This window comes from Papaver somniferum, chromosome 8, assembly GCF_003573695.1.
Source record: "Papaver somniferum cultivar HN1 chromosome 8, ASM357369v1, whole genome shotgun sequence".
Taxonomy (NCBI): Eukaryota; Viridiplantae; Streptophyta; class Magnoliopsida; order Ranunculales; family Papaveraceae; genus Papaver; species Papaver somniferum.
The window spans coordinates 146,108,828-146,132,338 of NC_039365.1; the positions used below are offsets into that span (position 1 = coordinate 146,108,828).

General features: G+C 36.9%; 4 protein-coding genes across 4 annotated transcripts; all 4 read right to left on the reverse strand.

Moving 5' to 3' along the window:
* Positions 1 to 1,459: 1,459 nt before the first annotated feature.
* On the reverse strand, positions 1,460 to 4,438 carry LOC113306519 (pentatricopeptide repeat-containing protein At1g50270-like). Its single transcript, XM_026555450.1, has one exon. It carries the CDS (start codon positions 4,374 to 4,376, stop codon positions 1,968 to 1,970), a length of 2,409 nt encoding a protein of 802 aa, XP_026411235.1. The 5' UTR covers positions 4,377 to 4,438; the 3' UTR covers positions 1,460 to 1,967.
* Positions 4,439 to 8,909: 4,471 nt separating this feature from the next.
* Positions 8,910 to 9,911, reverse strand: LOC113306152. Its single transcript, XM_026555124.1, has one exon. The coding sequence runs from the start codon at positions 9,909 to 9,911 to the stop codon at positions 8,910 to 8,912; it is 1,002 nt and encodes a 333-aa protein (XP_026410909.1).
* A 3,328-nt stretch (positions 9,912 to 13,239) lies between these two features.
* LOC113306153 lies at positions 13,240 to 15,942 on the reverse strand. The gene is made up of 5 exons (XM_026555125.1): positions 15,917 to 15,942; positions 15,777 to 15,853; positions 15,375 to 15,521; positions 13,827 to 14,020; positions 13,240 to 13,374 (listed from the first exon to the last, which is right to left on the reverse strand). Exons 1-5 carry the CDS (start codon positions 15,940 to 15,942, stop codon positions 13,306 to 13,308), a joined length of 513 nt encoding a protein of 170 aa, XP_026410910.1. The 3' UTR covers positions 13,240 to 13,305.
* Positions 15,943 to 16,686: 744 nt separating this feature from the next.
* LOC113303368 (dihydroorotate dehydrogenase (quinone), mitochondrial-like) lies at positions 16,687 to 23,007 on the reverse strand. The gene is made up of 11 exons (XM_026552396.1): positions 22,058 to 23,007; positions 20,731 to 20,813; positions 20,052 to 20,375; positions 19,561 to 19,816; positions 18,738 to 18,818; positions 18,518 to 18,625; positions 18,385 to 18,414; positions 18,112 to 18,249; positions 17,749 to 17,786; positions 17,544 to 17,643; positions 16,687 to 17,091 (listed from the first exon to the last, which is right to left on the reverse strand). Exons 1-11 carry the CDS (start codon positions 22,214 to 22,216, stop codon positions 17,017 to 17,019), a joined length of 1,392 nt encoding a protein of 463 aa, XP_026408181.1. The 5' UTR covers positions 22,217 to 23,007; the 3' UTR covers positions 16,687 to 17,016.
* Positions 23,008 to 23,511: the final 504 nt, after the last annotated feature.

Below are 23,511 nucleotides of genomic sequence, written 5' to 3' on the forward strand. Positions count from 1 at the left end.
AAATCATTAAAAAATGGTTTAAATGGAAGTTAAAGTGGCATGTTCGGTTAGAAATAGTTTTAAAAAAAAACTAGTTTTGTAACCGAACATTCTGAAACCAAGAACACGAAGAACACTTCGGTTATCACGAATTTATTTTTTCGTAACCGAACTCGCAAAAAATAGTTTTAACCGAACTCCTCATTGAAAACCAATATATTGTGTTCGGTTGGTTCGCAAAAAATAGTTTTAACCGATTCCTCATTTAAAACCAATATATTGTGTTCGGTTGGCTCGCAAAAAATTCTAAAACTAGTTAGTCACCGAACTCTACCCAAAATAAATAAATAAATAAATAAATGTAACCGAACTGTGTTATTTTTTCCACTATGTTGAGTCATGATTTAACCGAACTTTACCTACTCTGTTCGGTTTGTTCGCAAAAAATGTTGACAAACCGAACTCTTCACTAATTCCATACATGTGGAGTTCGGTTAGATATGTTGTTGGGTTAAAGTTTGCGAACCAACAGAACATTACTCTGTAAATCCTATAAACAAAGTTCGGTAACATGTTTGTTTACCGAACGACTAAAACCTCCATTAAAGAGCGAGTTCGGTAACCTGCGTGTTTGGAAGAAGTAACCGAACTGCACTTTCAGATGAGTTCGGTAACCTGTTCTTCACATAAGGTAACCGAACAAGCCCAAATCTACTCTAAAAATTTACAGTTTTTTGAAAATTTGGAGCAATTCAACCAACATTATCTAAGTTTGAAGCATACCTAGGTACCCAAATACCCTTCCTCCGGTTGTGGTTGGTAAAATCCATCGTTTTTCATGTTTTCCTTCTTCATCTTCTCTGACTTTACTCTCTCAATAATTCTACTTCTTTTTAAAAAAAAACCATCTGATTTTTTTATCTTACTAATTATCTTTAACTTAATCATCTCACTAATCATTAGACTAACTATTATTAACACTAACTAATCATTACCCAAAATTAATCAGGAGGGTAATTTAGGTATTAATATAATATCTAAATAAGGGGTGACCTAGATTTACTTCTAATGTTTTTACCCAAAATAAAACCATGATCCCAAAAAATCCATGGTGCCCAAAAAATCGTTCTTCCTTTTCTTCTAGTATGATTTGAGGCCCAGAAAACTTCCTGCTCTTCCTGGTTTAGCTTGAAACTGCAATCATTAGACGGGTCAGCCAATTTTATTGTGTTCTTAGGAATCTTATTGGATTTATTTGACAGATGTTGGTTTAAAGTATGTGTTTATTTTATTTTATTTGTCTTGTTTTTTTCTTTCTGTATGAACTACTATGTCTGGATCCTTAATGTCTCAATTACAAAAAGACGCATTTTGACTTCCTAGAACACTTGAAACTTGATACCATACCACAAAACCAAAATGACGTTTTATAGATGAAGTAAATTCTGATGCCAATATTAATCAGTGACTGATACTTGCTCTAACTGGTGGAAAAGAATCACGTGTAGTTACATGCCCAACTATGTTAGTGTAACAGCAACCAAACACAAGATGACAACACTGGCTCTGATGATATAACAAAAGAACAGATTTGTTCAAAATGACCTGGTAAATGGTCAAGTAATATTAGAGATATGTAAAGGAGCAATATGGCTGCAAGTCACATCTTTACCCTTAGATGAAAAACTTTGTATACTACATGGTCAGGTGCTAAATTCAGATAACTGTCTGAATGAAGAATTATATGGATTACCAGAAACTAATGAATGATACCCTGTACAGCATGCACACGATTTACCGTTGGTCAATTATATTGGATATTTGTCGGCTTCTGAACCGTGGTGATTTTAGGCTGGAGTTCGAACTCTTGGGCAGCCTTCCCCTGTAAGCAGCATTTCAAGGGAGACTTTAACCCCTGCGTTCATATCATTCTGTTCTTAGTTTATTCTGTTTTAAATATCTGCTACAAACTGAATGACCAATGCCCCCTATAACTCCATCCAACTATAGCCTCGTTTTTTGAGAATTTCACTTTCATTCATCGCCAGTCGCACTTTTGCAGCGTCTTCCCAACTACCTTCGTCTGAATAAATCTTCGACAACAGAGTGTAAGCTGCATCATTTTCAGGAACCAGCTCAAGCAACTGCTTGGATGCCCATTCTCCCAACTCTCTTTTCCCATGAGTCCTACATCCACTTAGGAAGGATCTCCAAACTGCAGGCCAAGGCGCAAAGGGCATAGTTTCGAGCACGCATTTTGCTTTCTCAAGGTACCCATTTCGTGAAAACAAATCAACTAAGCAACCGTAAATCCCTGCAGATGGAACCATCCCATAGACTGAGCTTATCGTGTCAAAGAAGTTTTGACCTTGCTCAACAAGACCTAGATGACTGCGCATTGAAATAACTGAAACAAAAGTGGAGTGACTTGGCTGTAAATTAGACCGTTTCATTTCCTCCAAAACCGCAATAGCTTCTGTGACTAAACCATGACGTGCATAAGCCATGATCATGGTATTAAAAAGTACACAATCAGCATATCTCACTGACTGATTAAAAACTATCCTTGAACTTGCAATGTCCCCACACTTAGCATAGGCATCTATAACTGCACTGGCAACACACAGATCCACTCCAAATCCAGTTTTGATTACAATTGAATGAACAGATTTAGTTTGTGTATGTGCTGCAACATCTGCACACCCATTTAGAATACTGCCCAAAATAAACTCATCTGGTTTCTGGCCATCTTTTATCAGGCTTTTCAGAAGATCTAGGGATTGATTAATGCAACCCCCACGAACTAATGAGGAAATCATAGCCTCCCACAATGCCAAGTCTAATCTCTCGATTCCTCTGAAAATTATAAAGCAATCCTCCACCAATCCAAATCTCCCATAAGCGTTGATCAACGAAGAACAAACAAAATTCTGAGAACAAAAACCAGATTTTATTATAACTCCATGAATTTGCCTACCAACTGCTATGTGTTCAACTCCTGTACAGGTACCTAGAATACTGCGTATGGTACACTCATCCACTTTCATTCCTGACTTCCATAAATTAGCGAAAAGCTCTAAAGCTTCCATGGTACAACCATTCAAGTTAAAACCCATGATCATCTCGTTCCATGAAGTTACACTTTGACGGGGGATACCAGTAAATATTGAATTTGCAATATCAGGTTTCCCACATTTAGAGAACAAATTGAAGAGAGAATTTGCTACGATTGGTTCATCAGTGAATCCGAGGTGATAAGCAAGACAATAAAACTGAAACCCCAGAGACAGATCAACTAATGATCCACAGAACCTAAATAGAATTGAAAATGTAATACGATTTGGGTATAATCCTGCTCTTAGCATTCTAGTGAACAAGTCTACTACCATGGCATCTTCATTGTGCGCAAACTCAGAAAGCATGGTATTCCATGATGCAACATCTTTCTCATGCATCTGACTGAAAACTTTCAAAGCAGAAACCTTTTCACCAACTTTAAAATACATATCAACTAGAGAATTCATAACTGAAGAACTCAATTTTACTTCACTCTGGATGATCATGGCATGAATCTGTCTCCCAAAATTTAAATCACCCAAACTTGAGCAACCCTTTATAGCACTGATGAACGTAAGATGATCCATAACCATTCCTTTCTTATTCATTGAAGATACTAGTCGCAGAGCTTCATAGCTATAACCATTTAAAGCATACCCTTCAATCATAGTATTCCAGCAACCAACATCACAGTCTTTTATACACTCAAACACCCGCTCAGCTGTTTCGACATATCCACATTTCGCATACATATACAGAAGTGAACTAATTACAAAATGATTATCCAAACTACCATTTTTCAAAGCCAAACAATGAGCAGATGAACCAAATTTTATATCCTCTAAGCTAGTACACCCTCTCAATACACTTCCAAAAGCAAACTCATTTGGACGAAACCCATTTTCAATCATCTGAGTAAAAATCTCTAACCCCAGTGCACTTTCTCCATTTTGAATACAACCCGAGGTGATCGAAGTCCATGAAACAAGATTTCTATCAGTCATTTCATCAAACACTTGTAATCCATTATCCAAAAACCCACACTTTGTGTACATAATAATTAAATTATTTTGAGAAAATATGTTTTCTGAAAACCCCAGTTTAATAACTTGGGAATGAATTTGATTCCCAAGAATAACTGATTTTGAACTTGAAGAGATTCTGAGAGCATTTGCAATGGCAATTGGGTCTTGAAGATTGTGACTAGAGAGGGTGTGTAAATGACTCTTGATTTGAGGCCAAAGAAAAGACTCTGCAGGATAAGATGTGAAAATTTTTAGGTTTTTAAGAACAAGCTGTGATCTTTTCATGGCAATAGAAAAGTGGTTGCATACTTGCATTTGGTTTATCTTTTGAACCCTATATTTCGCGCGTAAAAAAGAAGAATCATTTTTTTCTTTTTGACGGGCCAGCAGTGTATCCAGGCCTCTTATAGCACCTGCTGCAGCTGCCCCCAGGAAAAATCAAAACCCTCGACCTCCCGTGCCAAACCATATCGCCATCTTCCAGATATAAATTGGTAAACCGGGTGTCGCATGTTTGTTAGGACAGCAAAACCCCAGAACTCCTCAATCGCTTCTCCGTTTTCTCGATAACGCGAGCTACAAAAGAGACAGTGTCGAAGGCGAAAGTTGCACCTGATTTCGAGGTACTGGATAGAGGGCGAAAGATAGCTGTATGGATTAATAGGACTAGATCACCAGGTTATGAATCAGGCGAGGAGAAGGAACAAGAGGATGCTCGTCCTCCAAGGTTATGCTTAGGGGCAAAAATTACACCCCAAGCTAGACTTGCACCTTCCACTGATCTTGCGGAGAAAAGTTTGCACGACAGGTTGGAAGCTGGTGGGAAAAAGCGAGCTGCTGCTAGGAAATTGGAAGAAGAATTCAAGGCTACAAATGGACAAGCCAGTGATGATGAAGATGGCGAAGAGACAGAGAGCAGAACCAATGCTTTTACCAAATGGAATGTGGCGCCTGTTTTTCCGGGTTCGCATGGCAAGAAGAAACCAAAGAGATGAGGTCTAAAATTTTGCAGGTGAAGATGTTTAGCATTTACATGGGTTGCCCGGAGAAGAAAACTGGTTAAGCCAGAGTTATTTAATATTTTTGATGATTTCTATATAGAACAATTTTTGAATTATGTATGAAACTGACGATCTTTCTGAAAATGTGAAAATGCGAGTAATTCTTGGAGAAAGGTAAACTATTCAATAGTTAAAAACATCACAGAGGAGTTCTCTAGTTCACTGTAAAGCTCAAAAAAACTGGTTTCAACTCCAAATTGATTGAATCTCACAAATGTGTTCCTTTTACACGACTTTAGGTATCTGATACTCCCTCCGTTCTTTTTTAATAGGCCAGTTTCTATAAATAAAAGTTTCAAAAAAATAGTTCAGTTTCCTAATTGGGAAAGTCAAATGTTATTTTAATTTTTTGGGACTACTTTTCTCTTAACTTCTTTTGATGACAAGTGTCATGTGGACCACTTCACTTTATTTATTTTTTACTAACAAGTGTCATGGGGACCATTTCATTTCACTTCTTTTATTGACAAGTGTCATGAGGACCACTTTCAATGATTAGTTCTCTTAATTTCCTTAAATTTCGCTAAAATCAAAACTGGCCTATTAAAAAAGAACTGAGGGAGTAATTTTTTTGTCCAGTTTATGCACAGGCTATAACCTATAGAAAAGATAGCCTTGCGAGCTGCCAACCGTTCTGCATCTTTCTTGTTGCTGGCAGGAGGACCAGTGTAAGTTTTACCGTGAAATACTAATGAAGATGTGAAGATGGGAAGGCGCTCGCGCTCTTGTTGGATCGTTGTATAAGAGCAAGTCTTATGGTAGAATCCAACCTATTCCAAGTGTGGAAAAAACCATGGAATGTCAAATCTAGTGGCTTCCAAGTTGGGATTTTCCACAGAAAATCCAAGCAAGGTTTCATGATTCGGTGGAAGGGTCCGTGGAATCCATCTAAACGCCAATAAGAATAGCGTTAAACGCCAATAAGATTGGCGCAGTAGAGGACAAGAAACGCCAATATGAATGGCGTTGAACGCTAATCAAAATAGCGCAAGTCAAGCACCAAAAAGAATGGCGTTTAGCGCTATTAACAACAACGTTTTCTTAGCGCCATTAACAATAGCGTTTCATGTTATTTATTTTTCTTACACTCTTCTCACGTCACTCCTGTTTCCTTACCTATAAATTGAAAATAAAAAATCTTTAAAAATACAAAACAAAATTTATAAATTTGAAATTGAAACAAGATTTAAATTAGCTAATTTTCATTTCATAGATTAAGTTACATGGATTAAAAAAACTAAAAGCGACATTACATGGATTCAAATAACTAATGTTTAGAATTTAACATGATCCGATTTTCATTGTCAAGCTTCATCATTTCCGAAAGCGGGATGGTTCTTAAGAATTTGGTACACATGATCATATGCAAAATCTTTGTTGTTTTGTTGAGAATATAGAGTTTTAGCATGTGCTTCCTACAAAATAAATAAACATAATCTCTCATTTAGAAAATTAATGACTTAAAATATGTAGATAATTGAAAATAAGAGGTTTCATTGAATAATACTCACAACTTCTTCTAACGTCCATCCTCCTCCGATATTTGCATAAATTGAATGTATGATACCCATGTAAACTTTGTTTTGCTTTTTTATCACCGACCACCTATTTTGAATACTTTGTCTTGTTCTTCCGTTTTCATTACCACCCGCTTCTTCTACAAAGGCTTGAAGCACCCTTTCCCAATAGTTGTTGACTCCTTGATTTTGTCCAACAATCGGTTGGAGACTAATTCTCATCCAAGCTTTGGTGATTGCAACATCTTCATTTGTAGTGTATGCCATACTTGCACTTGATTGAAAGAAGGTTTGGAATTAAAAATATAAAATCAGGAGAGACAGGAAGCAAAGAAAATCTTGAGATTTTGGGATGGTTTGATTTGTGTTGAAGAAGCCAATTTTTATAGATAAATTTTAATTTTGAAAATCTGATCGTTGAAACGCTATTGAGAATAGTGTTAAGCGCCATTCTTAATGGCGTTTATTTTGAGTCGTTGATTAGAAGGAGCCGTTGAGAATCCAATGGTGTAGAATAAAACGCAATTGAGAATAACGTTAAGCGCCATTCTTATTTGCGCCAAACGCCAATCTTAATTGCGCTAATCACAAAAAACATCCAGGCACCACTCGACTTCTCCAATCCTATACTTAGTTTTTGTCCTAGTCTCTCATTTTTTTTTCCTCTTGAACAAGCTAGTATTTTGGTTTCATATATTGAATCAAATCAAATCAAATCAAAAAGAAGATAAAATTGAATGAAATTGAAACTTGATTGATACTAAAAATACTACATTGATTCCACTACATCAAATTGAAAAAAAAAAGATAAAAACATAATTGAAGCTACATAGTTCCATAAGCTACATGGTTTCATATACTGAAAGGACGAACATTGCTAGTGCTAGGATAACCATAGTTTGCACCAAGTGTTCTAGGAGGATAACCATGTTTTTCCAAAATCTTATTTTGTTTATCCAACATAAATTGCTGCTTCCATTCTGGCAAGGTCTCAACCTCCACATCCAACACTTCGAGTTCATGTTTCTCCAAAGCTAAATCCAAGGATTTCTTGTTTGTATCTGCAATGGTTAATAAATATTCTTCTTGTCCATCCAATCTTGCCATCTTCTTTGCATTCTCTTCACTAAAATGTTTCAAAATACGGTCGGTTCCGTCATTGATGGCCGATAGCTCCGAAGCTTCCCTTTGTTGAGCCCTTTTTCCCGTTGGTCGACGAGGGCCATCCTCTTCAAGCCATCTTGGGTCGCTTCTTGCTGGAGCACTACTTGTTGAAGCATTAACACTAGGAGCCTCTGATTCATCTTCCTCATTTTGGGTAGGATCAAATTCTTCGGGATTGAATCTGGGAACATGGGCTTTGAAAAGTCGGTACACCTCTTCATTTCCAAAAGGTTTTCCCTTGGTAACCTTACTATATTCCAATCTAGATTTTCTCTCCTACAAAAAACAAACAAAAATCCAAGTTAGAAATTCTTCAATAAAATAAAATGATATACATTAAGAAATCTTAATAAAACTTACAAGATCATCAATTCCGCATCCGCTTGCATTGTTTCTGTGCAAATTTCTCAAGATACCAACCCACTTTTTGACATCTTTTTTCAAGGTACCAAATCTATTTTGCAACTTATGAACACTCCTATCATACTTATTCCCAAAGCTTCTTACATAGGTATCGAATACCTGCTCCCAAAACTGGTTTGATTTTTGATCAACTCCGGCAACACCATCAAGTGTAATGCTCATACAAGCTTTGGTGATTGCAACATCTTCAGGTGTAGCATATTTTTCCATGGTTAAAAAAAAGTCTGAATTGCAATGAATTTTAAGAAGATGGAGAAAAAAATCTAGAGATTGAAAGGTTTTGGTATGAGCTGAAGTGATCAATTTATAGGGAAAATTTCGAATTCAAAAAAATAGCCATTGAAACGCCATTTTTATTAGCATTTTTTTCTGAGTCGCTGATTAGAAGGAGTCGTTAAAGATCTAATGGTTAGAAATGAAGCGAAAATCTTAATATCGTTTGGCGCTATTCTTATTAGCGCCAAACGCAATTCTTGTTAGCGCTTTTATTGAAAAACATCCAGAACCTAAGCCAATTCCTCAAGTTCCATACTTAGTTTTTTTTTCATCTCTTTTGAAAATCCATACTTAGTTTTTTTTCTTCTCTTTTGAAAACAATGAAAACCATAAATGATACAATGAAAATCTTAATATTTCTTAATTTTAAAATCTAGAAATCATAGGATTGCAACCAAGTGCAGCAACTAAAGCTGTTCTGCTGGGTAAACATCGGTAGGATCGAATTCGCCATCCGAACCATCAAGATCATCTGGTGGTGGAGGGGGAGATTCTGGTGGCAGTTCACCGTCTCTGAGACCTAGTCCATGTCGTATCCAAATGTGTTGAACAAGATTATTGCGGAGTTGGAGATATGCCTCATCATTCCTTAACTCGTGGTATGACCTTGGTATTCCAGTAACCTGTCGTATTGGTTCGTTCACGACTCGGCCCCAATCTAAGTTACGTCTTTTATTCTCAATGACCATGTTATGCAAATTCAAACAAGCCTTGATAATAAAGTTTATATCCTTCTTATCCCAGTAAAATGCTGGCTTTTTAGTTATTTGGAACTTGTTTTGGAGAGTTCCAAAAGCCCTTTCAACATCCTTTCTCTTCGCTTGTTGGTATTTATTGAACAACGTATTAGCTGGCTGATTTGGAAGAAGAATTTTGAATGACTGCATAATATAAGACAATCGTGGATATATATTATCCGCCAAGTAGTAACCCTTGTCGTAGCTGTGGTCATTGATGCGGTAATTACAAGGAGTTGTTAAACCATTAACCATCTTATCAAAAAGTGAAGATTGAGCCAAGACGTTCAAGTCGTTGTTCGACCCTGGAGTTCCAAAGAAACCATGCCAAAACCACCAATCATATAATGCCACGACTTCTAAGATCATGGTAGGTTTTTTCTCATTCCCACGGAACGTACCTGCCCATGCTGTTGGAAAATTCTTCCACCGAAAATGCACACAATCAACACTTCCAAGCATTCCAGAAAACCTTCTAACCGCATTTTCTGTCAATAATCTTTCCGTGTCTTCTCTTGTAGGAAGTCGCATGTACCTTGGACCAAAGCGGCAAACAATTACCCTGGTAAACCTCTTCACATACATATAGACGGTTGGCGCTCGCATACAGACATAATCATCTGTGCTATCAGCGGCTATACCTTTACACAAACATTTCATTATGGCATACATCTTCATATGGGGAGAGTGACCAAGTTTTCCGGTGCAATCAACTTGGAAATCAAAAGCAGGATCCGCAACAACAACTCACTTAGAATACGTAAGAAAAGAGGTCGACACATACCCAAACGTTGGTGGAACTTCTTAGGGACCCAAGTACAGTTAGGTCCAAACTAGTCATGCATCATTCTTACATCTTCATTCTCTCGGTGTCTTTCCACCATTTGTCGCGTCAATACTTCTTGAGGCACCGGTTGGAAGAGCCTATGCATTCTTTGAGTCATATACTGGTGCACCACAATTGCTCTCTCCTCGCTATCATCACCAATGCTAAGATCGATACCATACGTCATTAGTACATACCTCCTTAGCGGATTTTCATCGTCCATATTGCACTTGTAAACAAAACTCAAATATTGTAAGCATTCCAAGATTTTTGAATTCATACAAAAGAAAAAACATTCATGCAAAAGAGAAGACATTCATGCACACATTCATTAAATAAAAGACATTCATACAAGTTCATTCCAAGTTCATTAAAGACAAGCTCATTAAAGAAAACACATCCAAATTTCATACAAAAGAAAAGACAAGTTCCCTCATCCTAATCCTAACATCCTTTCCATTTCATCTTCACTTAGACCAATCCCACCACTATTCATCAATTGAGTTAATTGTGACTCTGGAATTACTTCTGGAACTACTTCTCGAACTACTTCCTCTTGTGGAACATAATGACCATGTGCATCATTTGATTGACTTGTGGCTGGTCTTTTACGGCTAGACCATTGAGAGTTGTCTCCAAGATCATAACATGATTGGGTTGACGTCGATCCTTCCCCAAGAGCACGTGCCCGATCTATTTCAAACCAATACTGGTCTTTTGTTAGATTTAACATAGCCAACCTATGCGCAAAATCTTTCCATTGCTCCTGAAAAGAAACATCAAGATAGCAAATATATTAAGGAACTTCTAATGTGTAAAGAAAATCATAATAGTATGGAAAACAAAATAATTTAAGGAGTTAAAACCAAAAATTACTAAACCTTGTTCCCCAATTAACATCATACGTAAATGGAGGAGGATCGGGTGCTTGCAAAGGCATTTGAACACGGTTGCGTTCATTGTCTGAACGTACGGTACAGAAAGAAACTCTTGGAAATTCAGGTGAAGCTTGTGAGACGTTGTCATACTTATACCGTGATGGATGTATTGGGGGGACCTGATTCACCACAAATGTCGGATCTTGAGTACTTGCAGCTCCAACTTCATCTCCGTTTTCTTGACGATATATTTCTGGGAGCAAAAATCCAATAGATTGTTGCTTCCACCACCACACATAAATGCTCTCATCAACATGCTTATAGTCTCGTCCTTCAACCACATCAATAGGATCATGGGAGGTAGTAAGGTCTCCCAAACGTTCACGTGGATTTCATGGAATTGTTATAAATCCCCTTGTTTGTCTTAAAAACCGTTCACCAAGATACATGATACTAGTTTCGCTTTCAGGATTATAGAAAGCCACTCTTTGATTGGAGATTTCACGAGCATGCACTATATCAGGATGATCTCTATACATAGTAGTAGACCATGGTTGCCATTCCGTTCCAAAAATTGTCCTCAACTCAATTTGTTGGCGAGCTGTATTAAGAGAGTGTTTGGAAGTACCCCTTTGCAACTTCACTAGACTATCTTTCTTAAATATCATAACTGCAGGCCATACATCAGGCCATACATCAGTCGGTACACCTTGTTGGAGAAAAGGCGTCAAAGTACGAAAATATATGTAAAACCAATATTCTAAAACCATCGTCATTCCACACATGTTTTTCCCACCTCTAGCAACCGCACTCATGCTACTATACAAGTGACTAAAACAAGCCGAACCCCAATCATAATTACCAATCGCATTCAAATCACGCAAGGAAGCGATCCAACCTTTGCTTGCTCTTGTAGTGGTACGTGCCATTAAAACTTTTGAAATCACCCATAATAAGAAGTATCGAGTCACAATCTCCCAATTTTCATCATTAATTGGATTGTCCTAGATAGAGTTTGCGAGGCACCTAATAGGAAATTCAGGTGAGTGCTTGATGTAGTGTGCATACCCATGCATAGGTCTAAAGTAGGTATTCTCTAGTTTTTGATTTTCTATACTTTTCCATTTACTTGTAGCGGCGTGTTCCAATCTTCTACGACCATTTCCAATAGGAATTCCGGTTAAGTGAACAAAATCTAAAGGGGTGAAACCAATTTCAAAGTTTGGGAAATGAAATGAATTGGTGCTATACCACCACCTCTATATGATTGCATAAGCTAGTTGTTGATCATCTCTCTTAATTCTAATTTCAAAAAATCTAGCAAGGCCGGAATTTTGAAGAACTTGACTAGCACTTTCATGAACCACCACACGATTATATAAATCCTCAAGGTCTTCTAGATTACTTCTAAACGTGATATCATGTTGTGTATCAAGTGGGTCTATACTTGTAGAAATATGTTTCTCATCCGATTCTTTTGAACTCAAGATCATATACACATCCATATCCATAATATATACAAAATCATCAAATAAAAACAATATAGTCACACAATGCACTTAAATTGGTTAATTAATTCATTATCTTATGGCAATTTCACAATGTTCATCATCTAAAACCCTAAATTACACAATGTTCATCATCTAAAACCCTAAATTACATGTCAAATTCGTCATTGTTAGAATCAAAATTGTTATCATTCATCATACAATCGAGTATCATGCATACAATCAACAAACCAAATTATAATTCAATCGAGTATCATGCATACAATCAACAAACCAAATTATAATATCATCTAAAGCCCTAACATTTCATCAAACCATAAAATAAACTCAAATTATAATTCAACTAACCTCTCTTTGGATTCTCAATTAAATTGAGAAATTTAAGTATGCTTCGATTCCTTATGAAGCAGAGAACAAACCCTTTGAAGCAATTTTATTGATTTGAACCATCATGCCAGAAATCAACAAGGGGGTTTTTTAGATTTGGTTTTTCCTTTTTTTTTTGGATGAGTTGAAGATGAACTGAGGAAGAAGAAGAAGGGGTCGATGGTGTTACTGGATATAAGAATCAAAAAGCGCTATTAACAATAGCGTTAAGCGCTATTAACAACAACGTTTTTTTAGCGTCATTAACAATTGCGTTTGGCGCTATTAAGAATAGCGTTTTAACCGTTGACTTGAGTCCAGCGCTATTCTTAATAGCGTTTTCCTTGCGCTATTATTATTCGCGTTTTACGCTATTCTTATTAGCGTTTTCTGTGTTCCACCATTACACTTGCACTTCCTTCCACAATTTCAAGTGCTGAGGTGGCGTGGAAGATGGAAGATGGATGGATTCCACCATAAGACTTGCTCTAAATAGGTTTTGAAAGATTCATCTTGACCTCGTACTCATTGAGAATGGACTTGCAACGTACTGTGTCCTGAGAAGAAAAACAAAAGAAATCAGAGACAATTCGAGAAATGACTTGCAATATACACATCTTATGCGACACTTTTGTTGACACGCACACCATCCCCACTTGTCGTGCATCTGCAAGATTCGGCAGCTTGGCTTATATATCTCCCAATGAGGTGAGCTAAATGTAACGCACAGTGACCAACTGACCCTAAAAAATTCAGATGTCTTTTGAAGCAATTTTTTTTTGTTTTTTTTATGTTGAATCTCATCCTGGCCAATTACTGTAAGAGAAGGAAAACTTAAATAACACATGGAAAAGAAACATTTTAAAGTTGTTTACTTGGGATGAAATATGTGCAGAAAAAAAGAAGAAAATTTTAGGCATCAAGATTTTGTTGACACAAGCAATTGAATAAACGAGAACCATAAAAGATAAATGGATTTGGGACTCAGGGTTTTATAATTTTTACTCACCGAAAGTGCCGGTGGAGAAGGGTTCAGAATTTGTTTCCTTTTCCTCGTGGATCCCCCACCATTACTCCTTGGGCTTCCTACCATTGTCATGTAAGTATCTTGGACAGTCGGAGGCACCTCAACCTCATGGGATGCGTTAGACAGCCAGCTTTTGGATCTGATAATTTCTGAAAGATACCCTGGATCAGAAGTACCTGTTAAGATATTTCAAGCATTATATTAGATCTTCAAAATTATGTGTTCATGTAGACAGGCAAACCAGTCCATACTGTATGTAAGGCTGAGGCGCTGAGGTCATCACAAAGCTCATAAAGACCTAAGTTTACAAACTTGTCCAAGGAACCTTGTAAGATTATTTAAAATAAATTAGTAGTTTACGATTCTTCATCGGGAAAAATAAGGAACACTACTAAGAAAATTCCCTCAATTTGATCATAAGAATGAGGTAGTAGATTGATAAGTTCAGGGTACAGAACCACAAACTCAAGCAACAGAACCAAAGAACCACACAAGTTAATAGATTTCATATAAGACACATATATACCCAGTATAGAAATGATAACCTCGCGATCTGCCAACTTTTCAGCGTCTTTCTTGTTTCTGGCACGATGACCTATGTAAGTTTTGCCATCAAATACTAAAGAAGAGAGGAAGTCAAGAAGCTCCACTCGGGTGGTTGTATATGTAGGAAATGGCAGTTTCATCTTAGCTGCATACTCACTGAGAATGGATTTGCAACACAGCGAGTCCTGCATACTTATAAATCTTATGCAGAACACAACTCGAACGAGATCAAACACCATTTTTGACATGCATACATGCTAAACTCCACTAGAGGTGCATGTGCAAGGTAAAGCAAATAAGCAACCCCCCTCATTCCTAATGAGTTAAGCTAGACTTTATCACGAGATGTCAAACTGAGCTGCATACGTCGACTTAAGAAATCTTTATAAAACAAAATCTTCTCTAGTTGTAGACAAGAAAACTCCTCCAGTTACAAGAAATGGTAACTTATGATCCCCATAATAAACTACTTACCTGGGACGCATGTGCTGAAAAAGAAACATGTTCGGCAATTAGAGTACACAGTGGACATGCTAAAGAGTGAACTCAGTGCCATGAGAATCAGCATAAATTGGCTTTAATCTACTTAAATTGTTGGTTCCCACAACTTGGATAAGCCTTGATACTCCTAACCTTGTCAAACTTACCCTAATTAAACCCAGCTCATGCAGGCATGTGTAGCTTTTCTCCCAACTAAACCTCGTAACATACCTTATTATTTTGTATTGGACATAAACTCGATTGAGCCTAACATTTAAAACTTAAGGCATCACCTAACATTTAAAACTACGCAGCAAAAAAAAATAAAAATAAAAATAAAAATAAAAGACAACTGCTCTTCGAGTGTATAATGAGCATGAATTTAGTGCCAAAATTGCCTTTTGACTGCTCATATGTTTGCAACTGATCAACCGAACTTGTGTATGGAATAATACTAAACAAGAATGCAAAACCAATGTAACAAAAGAGAGAAATATAGCACACCTTGTTGATTATGGTGATATTTATTTTCTTCTTTTATCTTCTTTGCAGCTTCTGGATTCCCAAATGTGTTAACTGACCTATAAGCTTCTCCGTTCAAATAGACAGTACATCTAAACCCTTCGTGAATAGTCTCATAAACGGGTAGCCCTACAGATGATTGCTGTGCATATGTAAATCAAACAATTCTTATAATCTGGATGCCCTGAACCAGCATATATAATTTTAAGAAATGAAAAATATCAAAATGAACCAATATCTATAAAAAAAAATTCTACATATCTGTAATCTTGGCAGAATCAGTGCAAAATAACTTCTCTCGTGATTCACAATTTCAGATGCAAACAAAGATTTTAACACCTAAAAATTCATTGAAACCTTGTAAAGTTTACATGAAATTCTTACCGCTAGAGCTGGACTGATTTTGTTCCATTGCATAAGATCTGGCTTGCATGCACAGCTTTACTTCACTTGACTGATCACTAACAAATGAAAAGCAAGAAACTTAAGTCATGGTAAAAAAAAAAAGAAAAAAAGGAATATACATCTCTCTCTCTCTCTGCTTCCACATTTATTTACTTTACCGGGAAATGGATTTATTTTTGGAGCATTTATTTAAAGGCTGAAATGAAGAGTCAAAGAATGAACCGTCAATTCTGAGATGGCACTTGGCAGCTATTCGTTACATTGAGCATGCGACATCAGCTGTTGCTAATTTTAACAAGCAACCGTCCATTCTGGTGTTGGTGGTTTTTCCTTGGCTACATTGACCGTCGTTCGTCCGTAGTTAATTATATGGTCCATTTAATGTTTCATCTCCGTTTTACCTTTGTCTGTCTCGCGCATGTAACCTATCATGTCTTCTAGTCTATCGTCGTAGGTTTAGTTGAACGACAGTGATCTTCAGAGCATTGTCGGGAAGATATAAAAGTTTGTTGCCAGGGCACAAGTTCATCAGAGTTTGATCGAGGATTAGAAAATTTGTTATTCGGTGTCTGTCAGTTTAGTGCACCAAACTGACAAACAATTGGTGTTGGTGTGTTTGAATCGTTTCATGTAAGATAATAAGGCATCTTGCTGGCAAAATCTTGGAAATAAATGGACCACCAAGCTTAGAAGATCTAAAGTTTAACTAAGCTGTAATCATCACTGAAGAAAATACTCAGGCATTAACTCTGAATTATTAAAAATAAAACCACATCCAGCCTTTACAAGGCAAGCTAAACTGTCCAGCCCAGAAAAATTGCTTTCTTAGCAACTCTAGACTAATACATTTGTCCTTGATTATAAGTTTAGAAAGGAAACTTCCAGGCGATTGCACAACAGAACGGACCAAGGGGTAAATGTAATAATTTACAAGAGAAAAATCATTTTGAAGCCACTCAGGTTTGAGTCATTTGACAAAGCCTGCATAGGCTGACATATGACATTACTCAATAATAGTACATCTCAGAATACCAGAACTTTGTCACTACATTAGGAAGGATATATTCGAAGGTGAAGGATGATTTAACAAAAAAACCTAAATTTCAAAAGACTACCAAAAGATTTTGAAATCCAATTGACGTACATTTATGGTGGTGTTGGCCCTTGAATTGTTCAAAAAGGGACAAGCACTTCTGTCTAGTCCTCCTAAGATACAGAACTACCTGTAATCTGCACCAATAGCTTCTGCGATTGACTTGAATCCATCCCTTTCTAAGCACTCTGCCAATTCAACCTGGATATAAAAAAAACAACAGTTTACATACCAAAAAGCTAATTAATCACAAAAATACAACAGTTTTACAAACAAAAATGTTAACTAATCAAAGGAATGGGGGATGGGGTAATGCGAATCTTGTTTGGGTGGTGACTCAGTGCCATGCCGATGCAAGCAATGTGGATATCATTACTACAAACAACAGCTTTTAACGACCACTAATATAAATATACAAAAAGATGCAAGAGAAATCTTATGGATCTCGTCAAAACTCTATGGGCCATATCCAAATCATCCTAGAGAATTTTACACAATGACTGATCATCCTCGCAGGTCATAAAGATCAGCCCTTTTGATCATCATGTTCGAACCTACAATGCGGAGCAGTTCCAGAAAAGGTGGTGCGTAGTATATTCATATATAGCAAATTCTGAGAAGGAAATTACTAGTTTTTTTATTTAAAGAAGCACCTTCATTTGGGGAATGAGAGCAGGTCCCTCATAGGCAAAAGCTGTGTAAAGCTGAACTAGAGATGCTCCAGCACGTATCTTCTTATATGCGTCCTCGCCACTGGATTAAGATAATATTTACAACATGTTCAGCTACTTACTAACGAATTGAAGGCATAAGAATAAAATTACCAGACACGTGATGCGGTAAATTTTATACACTTACTTGCTAATCCCCCCACAACCAATAAGAGGAATCTTTCCCTGGAATAGGAAAATAACAGACCATAAGTTCCAAGAGAAAAGGAAGTAAAAACGTGGTCAGATGATAAATAGGTGACAAGATTAACATCGCGATTTAAAATCTGTGACTAACTTTTACAACCAACTGCATGATTTTGGTTTGTCTTAGTTTCACAATTGAAATTACAATTCGACATCAGCATTCTATAGTTTTCAGAGACACTGCACCAAACTGATCAAATTATCTTTTGTATATATCACCACCAATAATATCAGCATGCCCATGAGGTATCATAATCGTGAATATCAGAAAAGTGCTGACTGTAGATATAGTTCATAAACTTACCCTTGTCAAAAGATACATGTCCTTGAGCACGTTGGTTGACAGGTTAAATAGAGGTTTCCCGCTTAAACCACCAGTTTCTTCAGAAACTGGGTTCTTACTAGCCGGATCTGGTCTTGCAATGGTTGTATTAGTTATGATCTGAGAGGGGAAAATGAAGAATTGACCATTAAATTCTACTGATATGATAAGCCCCATATTTCTCCACATTGAAGCATCGAGAGGAGAACGCCAAGTGAAGCTTTGGAAGGATAAACATGGTCAAAAGTAACTTACCAATCCATCCAAGCGGAGTGTCAAAGCAACCTGAAATAAAATGATTAAATCATAAAAGAGATATTATTGGTGATATATACAAAAAAAATAAAATAAAAATACATGTGATCTGAGGTCATAGTAGGCTGCACACCGCTGCAATATCTTCGAGATCTAGCTTGGACAAGTCCGGAGCAATTTTCACAAGCAGTGGAGGAGGGCCTTCCTCTCCCCATTGCATTTCGTCCCGAGCAGCTTGTACCTAGGAAAATAATTCAGTTATGACTAATTAGGAGCAGCAATTGCAGGATAGATACTATAACCAATGCTAAATCGGAGAGAATAAACGGTAAATTCGTAGTTGGAGAACCAACCTTCTTAACAAGATCTTTGAGTTGTTTTCGTCCTTGAAGCTTACGCAATCCTGGAGTATTTGGTGATGAAATGTTGATAACCTGTATATAAATTTAATATCAAACAAGCAATCTAATGTTTTCTGTATGCTCACAATCGAAAATCCATGCAGACCGGTGACTAATTGCTGATCAAGTCAGCAAATATCCATGTTGTCATGGAGACCTCAGAACGTACTTAAAAAATGAAACAACATCGAAGGTAGGAGTGACCCTCAGACACATGTCAACAGTTCACCCCAAGCGTGGTAGATGCAAGTTTAGCATCTTATTTTAGAGTAGAACGGAGAGTACTTCCCAGCTAAACCGCCTCGTCCTCACTCTTTAAGCAAATAGTGTATATTATATATTACGTCTCTCTTTAAGGAGTTCAACTTGGTTAACTAGTGCTTATAAAAAAAATAATAAAAAAAAATTTAACTAGGTATTAGCTAATAAAGAATAAAATGCAAAAATCTTATATGATGCATATGTCTGTGGCAGTGGGTGATGGAGATGATGTAGTAACAACGCTCTCCTCACCATGAAGATGATCACCACTGTAATTCATGTTTATCAATTTATAACCTATGTATTTCTGATGAAAAGTAACTGTGAAATGCTGCAATCTCCTTTCAATTTCAACCAAAACTTGAAATGCCTGGAGTAAACTGAGTCACTAATACTGGGGTTCAAATCCCAGAATATTCAGTGTACATTATATTTGTATTTATGAGATCTCGAGGAAGAAACCCCAGCAAGCTAAAGGATAATGTGAGTTCAGAATAGAGGAGTTAATAGTTACCAAGTAATCTGCATACTGAGACAAAGTGTGAACTCCTTGAACATAGTCAGCTGCAGCATCTTCACTAGTCTTATTCTTGCCAAGATTGACACCCAGAATGCCAGGACCTGCTTTTCCTCCATGCGGGACTTCGTCACTGGACACAGGTGCAGTGCTTGAAGTTTCAGCCAGCTTCCTTTTACCATGCTGAGCACCCAATCTCTTTGCAACAGCAACAATGCCTTCACTATTAAACCCGCACCTATTTATAATAGCTCTGCCAACACCAATCATTTTGACATATCAAGGAATAGAACAAGAAGAAACCAGCAGGACTCTCAATGAGCATAAACAATATTGGAAACAAACTATTTTGCAGACAAAGAGTTCGGCAAGTCTTTTTGACGAATTCCTAGTAGTAAATTATACTAAATCTGTTCTTATATCAGCTTTTTCTATAGTAACCGTCGAGCTTATTAACAATAGAAAATACAATTACCATTTATGCTTACCCTTCCTCTCGCAGTCTGAAAATTCGAGGCTTTGGATTACCATCCTGTGGAGCAGGGGTTACAGAGCCAATCTCTACGAATCCAAAACCCATGCCTAATAAACCTTCAACTGCCTCCGCATTTTTATCAAAACCAGCAGAAAGACCTATAGGGTTTGAAAACCTCCGACCCCACACATCCATACCTAATATGGGTGGGTCCGGCCTTTTCTCTCTTGGGACCCAACCACGAGCTGCTGCTGCAACAGCTAAACGATGAGCAGTCTCAGCATCAAGGTAGGCAAAGAATGGATTCACAAGCTTTGTTGCTGAAAATAGCCACCCACTGCACCAAATATAAAACACTTCTATAAATACTTTAACAGAACAGTCAAAAGAAACCATTAAGACATGCATTAAGATGTCTGTTTACGATATAAGTTATCAGCAAAAGCTGATTACAATGCGTGGAACTGAAGGAAAAGCAGCGGCCCTCTTTGAGTAAAACAGTTTATGTTCAAGCACATCCATAGAAGGTATAGTGACACAGAACCAAAAATACACAAATCACTGAATCAGACAGTGGAATTGCCTAGCAACGGAAACACTGTTCGGTAAACTTATAAAAGTCCTACAATATATATCACAACGTTTAATTGAGGAATAAGTGTTTGGATTAAGCGAGGAAACAAAAAAAATACCAGAAAGTAGCCTCATCCACAGTACTCGCATAAGCTCCTCCAGAAATAACTATGCCTAAAAAGGCTGCTGTAAAGATTCTTCCCTATGGTACAAACACATATGGAAAAATTAGAAGTAAAACAAGCATGTCTTTCAGGAAAAACAAGTACCTGACATCTACAGAATGATATGAAGTCAATGATAGCTACAGTGAAGTAACTTGATAAACCCCCACAAACAAAGACGAAAATCATCGTGTGAGAAAGAATCGAACTATACACAAGATAAGACGGGTATGTACTTCATCAAACATAATTGATTGTTTCAATATATGCCAACAACAATAAAACCTTAACATTGAGATCCCACATAAATGAATGTAAGGAAACCATAAGCTCTTGCAAGAACAAAGTTTTAAGGTGTCTCAACAGTCATAATAAACATTCAAAATATCAACATCCTACTATTTCTTAGTAGACTGATTGTTTCATCCACTTACAACCTCAAACAACTAAATATGGATATCTTGGACATGTTTCCTATAACGACTCGACTATAAATGCCTTAAACAGAAGCCTTGGAACATAAAAAACAAGAAACCTACTTTTTAGTTGGACAATATTTAGTAAACAGTACAAAGAACCTGTCTAGTAATAACCCCTATGTTGGATTTCAGAGCATAAGGAAGTGATCTTGCATTCTTGTGACTCAGATGTAACTACAACTTAAGGATATTCCTTTACCCAGTCATGTTATTTAGTGATGACAAGTGCAGGACTACAGGGCGTGGTTGATGCAGTGGTGAGCCTGAGCCAGGTTCATCAAACTGTAAATGAAATAACTCCCAATCTGCTATTGAACAAAGAGGAAATGAATGTGCACAAACGGAACCTTCTATGGCCCCAAAAGTGTCTTCCAAGCGAGAGAGAGCACCTAATAGAGCTTAGAGAAGCTAATTCAGTAAAATGCCGACACACATAGACTTTAACAACTCCATATTAAGACCAGAACTGTTCAAAATTAAACATCAGACTGCCACATGAGTATCAAATAGCATAGGTGTAAATGCCACATACTATTTCTCAACCTAAATACTACACTGCGAAATCAAATAAAACCCTTGAACCAAAAATTGAAGTTACTAATAGTACCAAAACGCAAACCCACAATTCAAAATTAAGCACAAGTTTCCAAAACCCAACGTATTGCACTAAAAATAAAGGATTGACCTTTTTGCAACAAATAAATTTAATCCACTAAAAAGTAATACAGAATCATCAAACCCCATGACCTCAAAACAATAAGAAAACAAAACCCAGAATCGAATAAATCAAAAGAAGCTCATACTTTTTTTGATAACTGAGGAATTTTGGGACGAATTTTAGGAACAGAACTTGAATGTCTAACAGCTCCTAATCCTCCTCCTCCACCACCACCAAAAGCTCCAATCTTTGCATTTTGATATAATAAATCTTTAATAAAATTCCTAGAAGCCCTTGCCGCCATGAAAGCTAACAGTTTTCTGTCTCCAACTCAAAACCCTAATAAATAAAAATTCAATCTTTTCACACAAATAAAAGAAACTTTTTTTTTAATTTTTTTCTTTTTGCCCAAGCAAATGTGAATCGTATATATAAAAGAGAGGCAATAATGGAGAAAATTTAGTTTTTTTTCTTTTTGTTTTCTGAATATATTGGAAGTTTAGATGAATCTATTAACCGAAAATGGGATTTGGGAGTAATGTTTGGAGAATATGTGTGGGTAGAAAAATAGATGAATCCATCAAACGAAAAGGATTCAAATGAGTATTGAGAAATTAGCCAAAAGAGGGTAGGAAACAAAACAATCAGATTCAACTTCTACTTCTGTCGCATATGTTTTCTCCTCTGGAGAGATTTCGAAAGATAGGAAGACTACTCAACAAGAACTATGAAGGAAAAAAAACCGGTAATGAAACCCTAGAAATCAAAATTAAACGGTTAAATTAACAAATATGAAAATCAAACAAAACACATTCATAATACCACTTCCATTATCCCAATTTAACTGAATTTATCGGGAATCCCAAATTAACTTTAAGTTCCTATAGAAATTAAATACTTAAACTGTAGGTGTAGGAAAAATAGAATACAACACAAAGCCGCTGCTCAGTACAATAATAAGATGAAGATACGGATGTTGGTGGTGGTGTGCGACCAAAATATGAAGAAGAAAGGAGGAATGGTGTTGCTCGGGAAAAGAAGATGGAGAAGAAAAGAGGAATGATGTTGCTCGGGTGAAGTGAAGGGAAGAAAAAGAAAATTGGGCCAGAATTCACAAGTAAAAGGGAAGAGAATCATGACCAAAGATCAACAGTTAGTATCAACCCTAGGACACAAATCAACGGTAAGCATTAATATTAACATATGTTCGGGTTAGAGACCTTGTCGGTCGGTAAGATGTTGAAACCGAATATACAAGAAGTTAGATCGGGTTTGTGATAATCGTACCGTTCAGAACTGCTGGGTGTGTCGGGTTTGTAACGGTTCGGGTTTTTCTATGTCGGTTCGGGCGGGTTGGTCGGCCGGATCGGATTGATGTGCAGCCCTAGTTTTGTTGGATTTGGGAAGAAAGAGGTAATGAGAGATTTTAGGTTCTGTGCCTCAATGTAATGGTGAGCGCCAAAAGAAAAAGAGAGATGCTAATAGTATTCTATCGCGTGCTTCTCGGCCGTAAATATTCATTATTGATGCTGTCATGATGGTGATGCCTAAAGTGGCTAAAGTCCACTGGGTGTTCACCTTTTTCCCTTTTTACTGTAA

Bases quoted from the DNA above. Each gene is read 5' to 3' on its own strand.
- LOC113306519 (XM_026555450.1), bottom strand. From the start codon at position 4,376: ATGCAAGTATGCAACCACTTTTCTATTGCCATGAAAAGATCACAGCTT.
- LOC113306152 (XM_026555124.1), bottom strand. From the start codon at position 9,911: ATGTATGCCATAATGAAATGTTTGTGTAAAGGTATAGCCGCTGATAGC.
- LOC113306153 (XM_026555125.1), bottom strand. From the start codon at position 15,942: ATGTGGAAGCAGAGAGAGAGAGAGAT. The intron at 15,854-15,916 runs GTATATTCCTTT...TTCATTTGTTAG, and splicing joins AAGCAGAGAGAGAGAGAGAT to TGATCAGTCAAGTGAAGTAA. The intron at 15,522-15,776 runs GTAAGAATTTCA...AATCATCTGTAG, and splicing joins AAATCAGTCCAGCTCTAGCG to GGCTACCCGTTTATGAGACT.
- LOC113303368 (XM_026552396.1), bottom strand. From the start codon at position 22,216: ATGGCGGCAAGGGCTTCTAGGAATTTTATTAAAGATTTATTATATCAA. The intron at 19,817-20,051 runs GTAAGCATAAAT...TGGTGTTGGCAG, and splicing joins TTCAGACTGCGAGAGGAAGG to AGCTATTATAAATAGGTGCG. The intron at 18,626-18,737 runs GTTGGTTCTCCA...TTATTTTCCTAG, and splicing joins TCAAAGATCTTGTTAAGAAG to GTACAAGCTGCTCGGGACGA.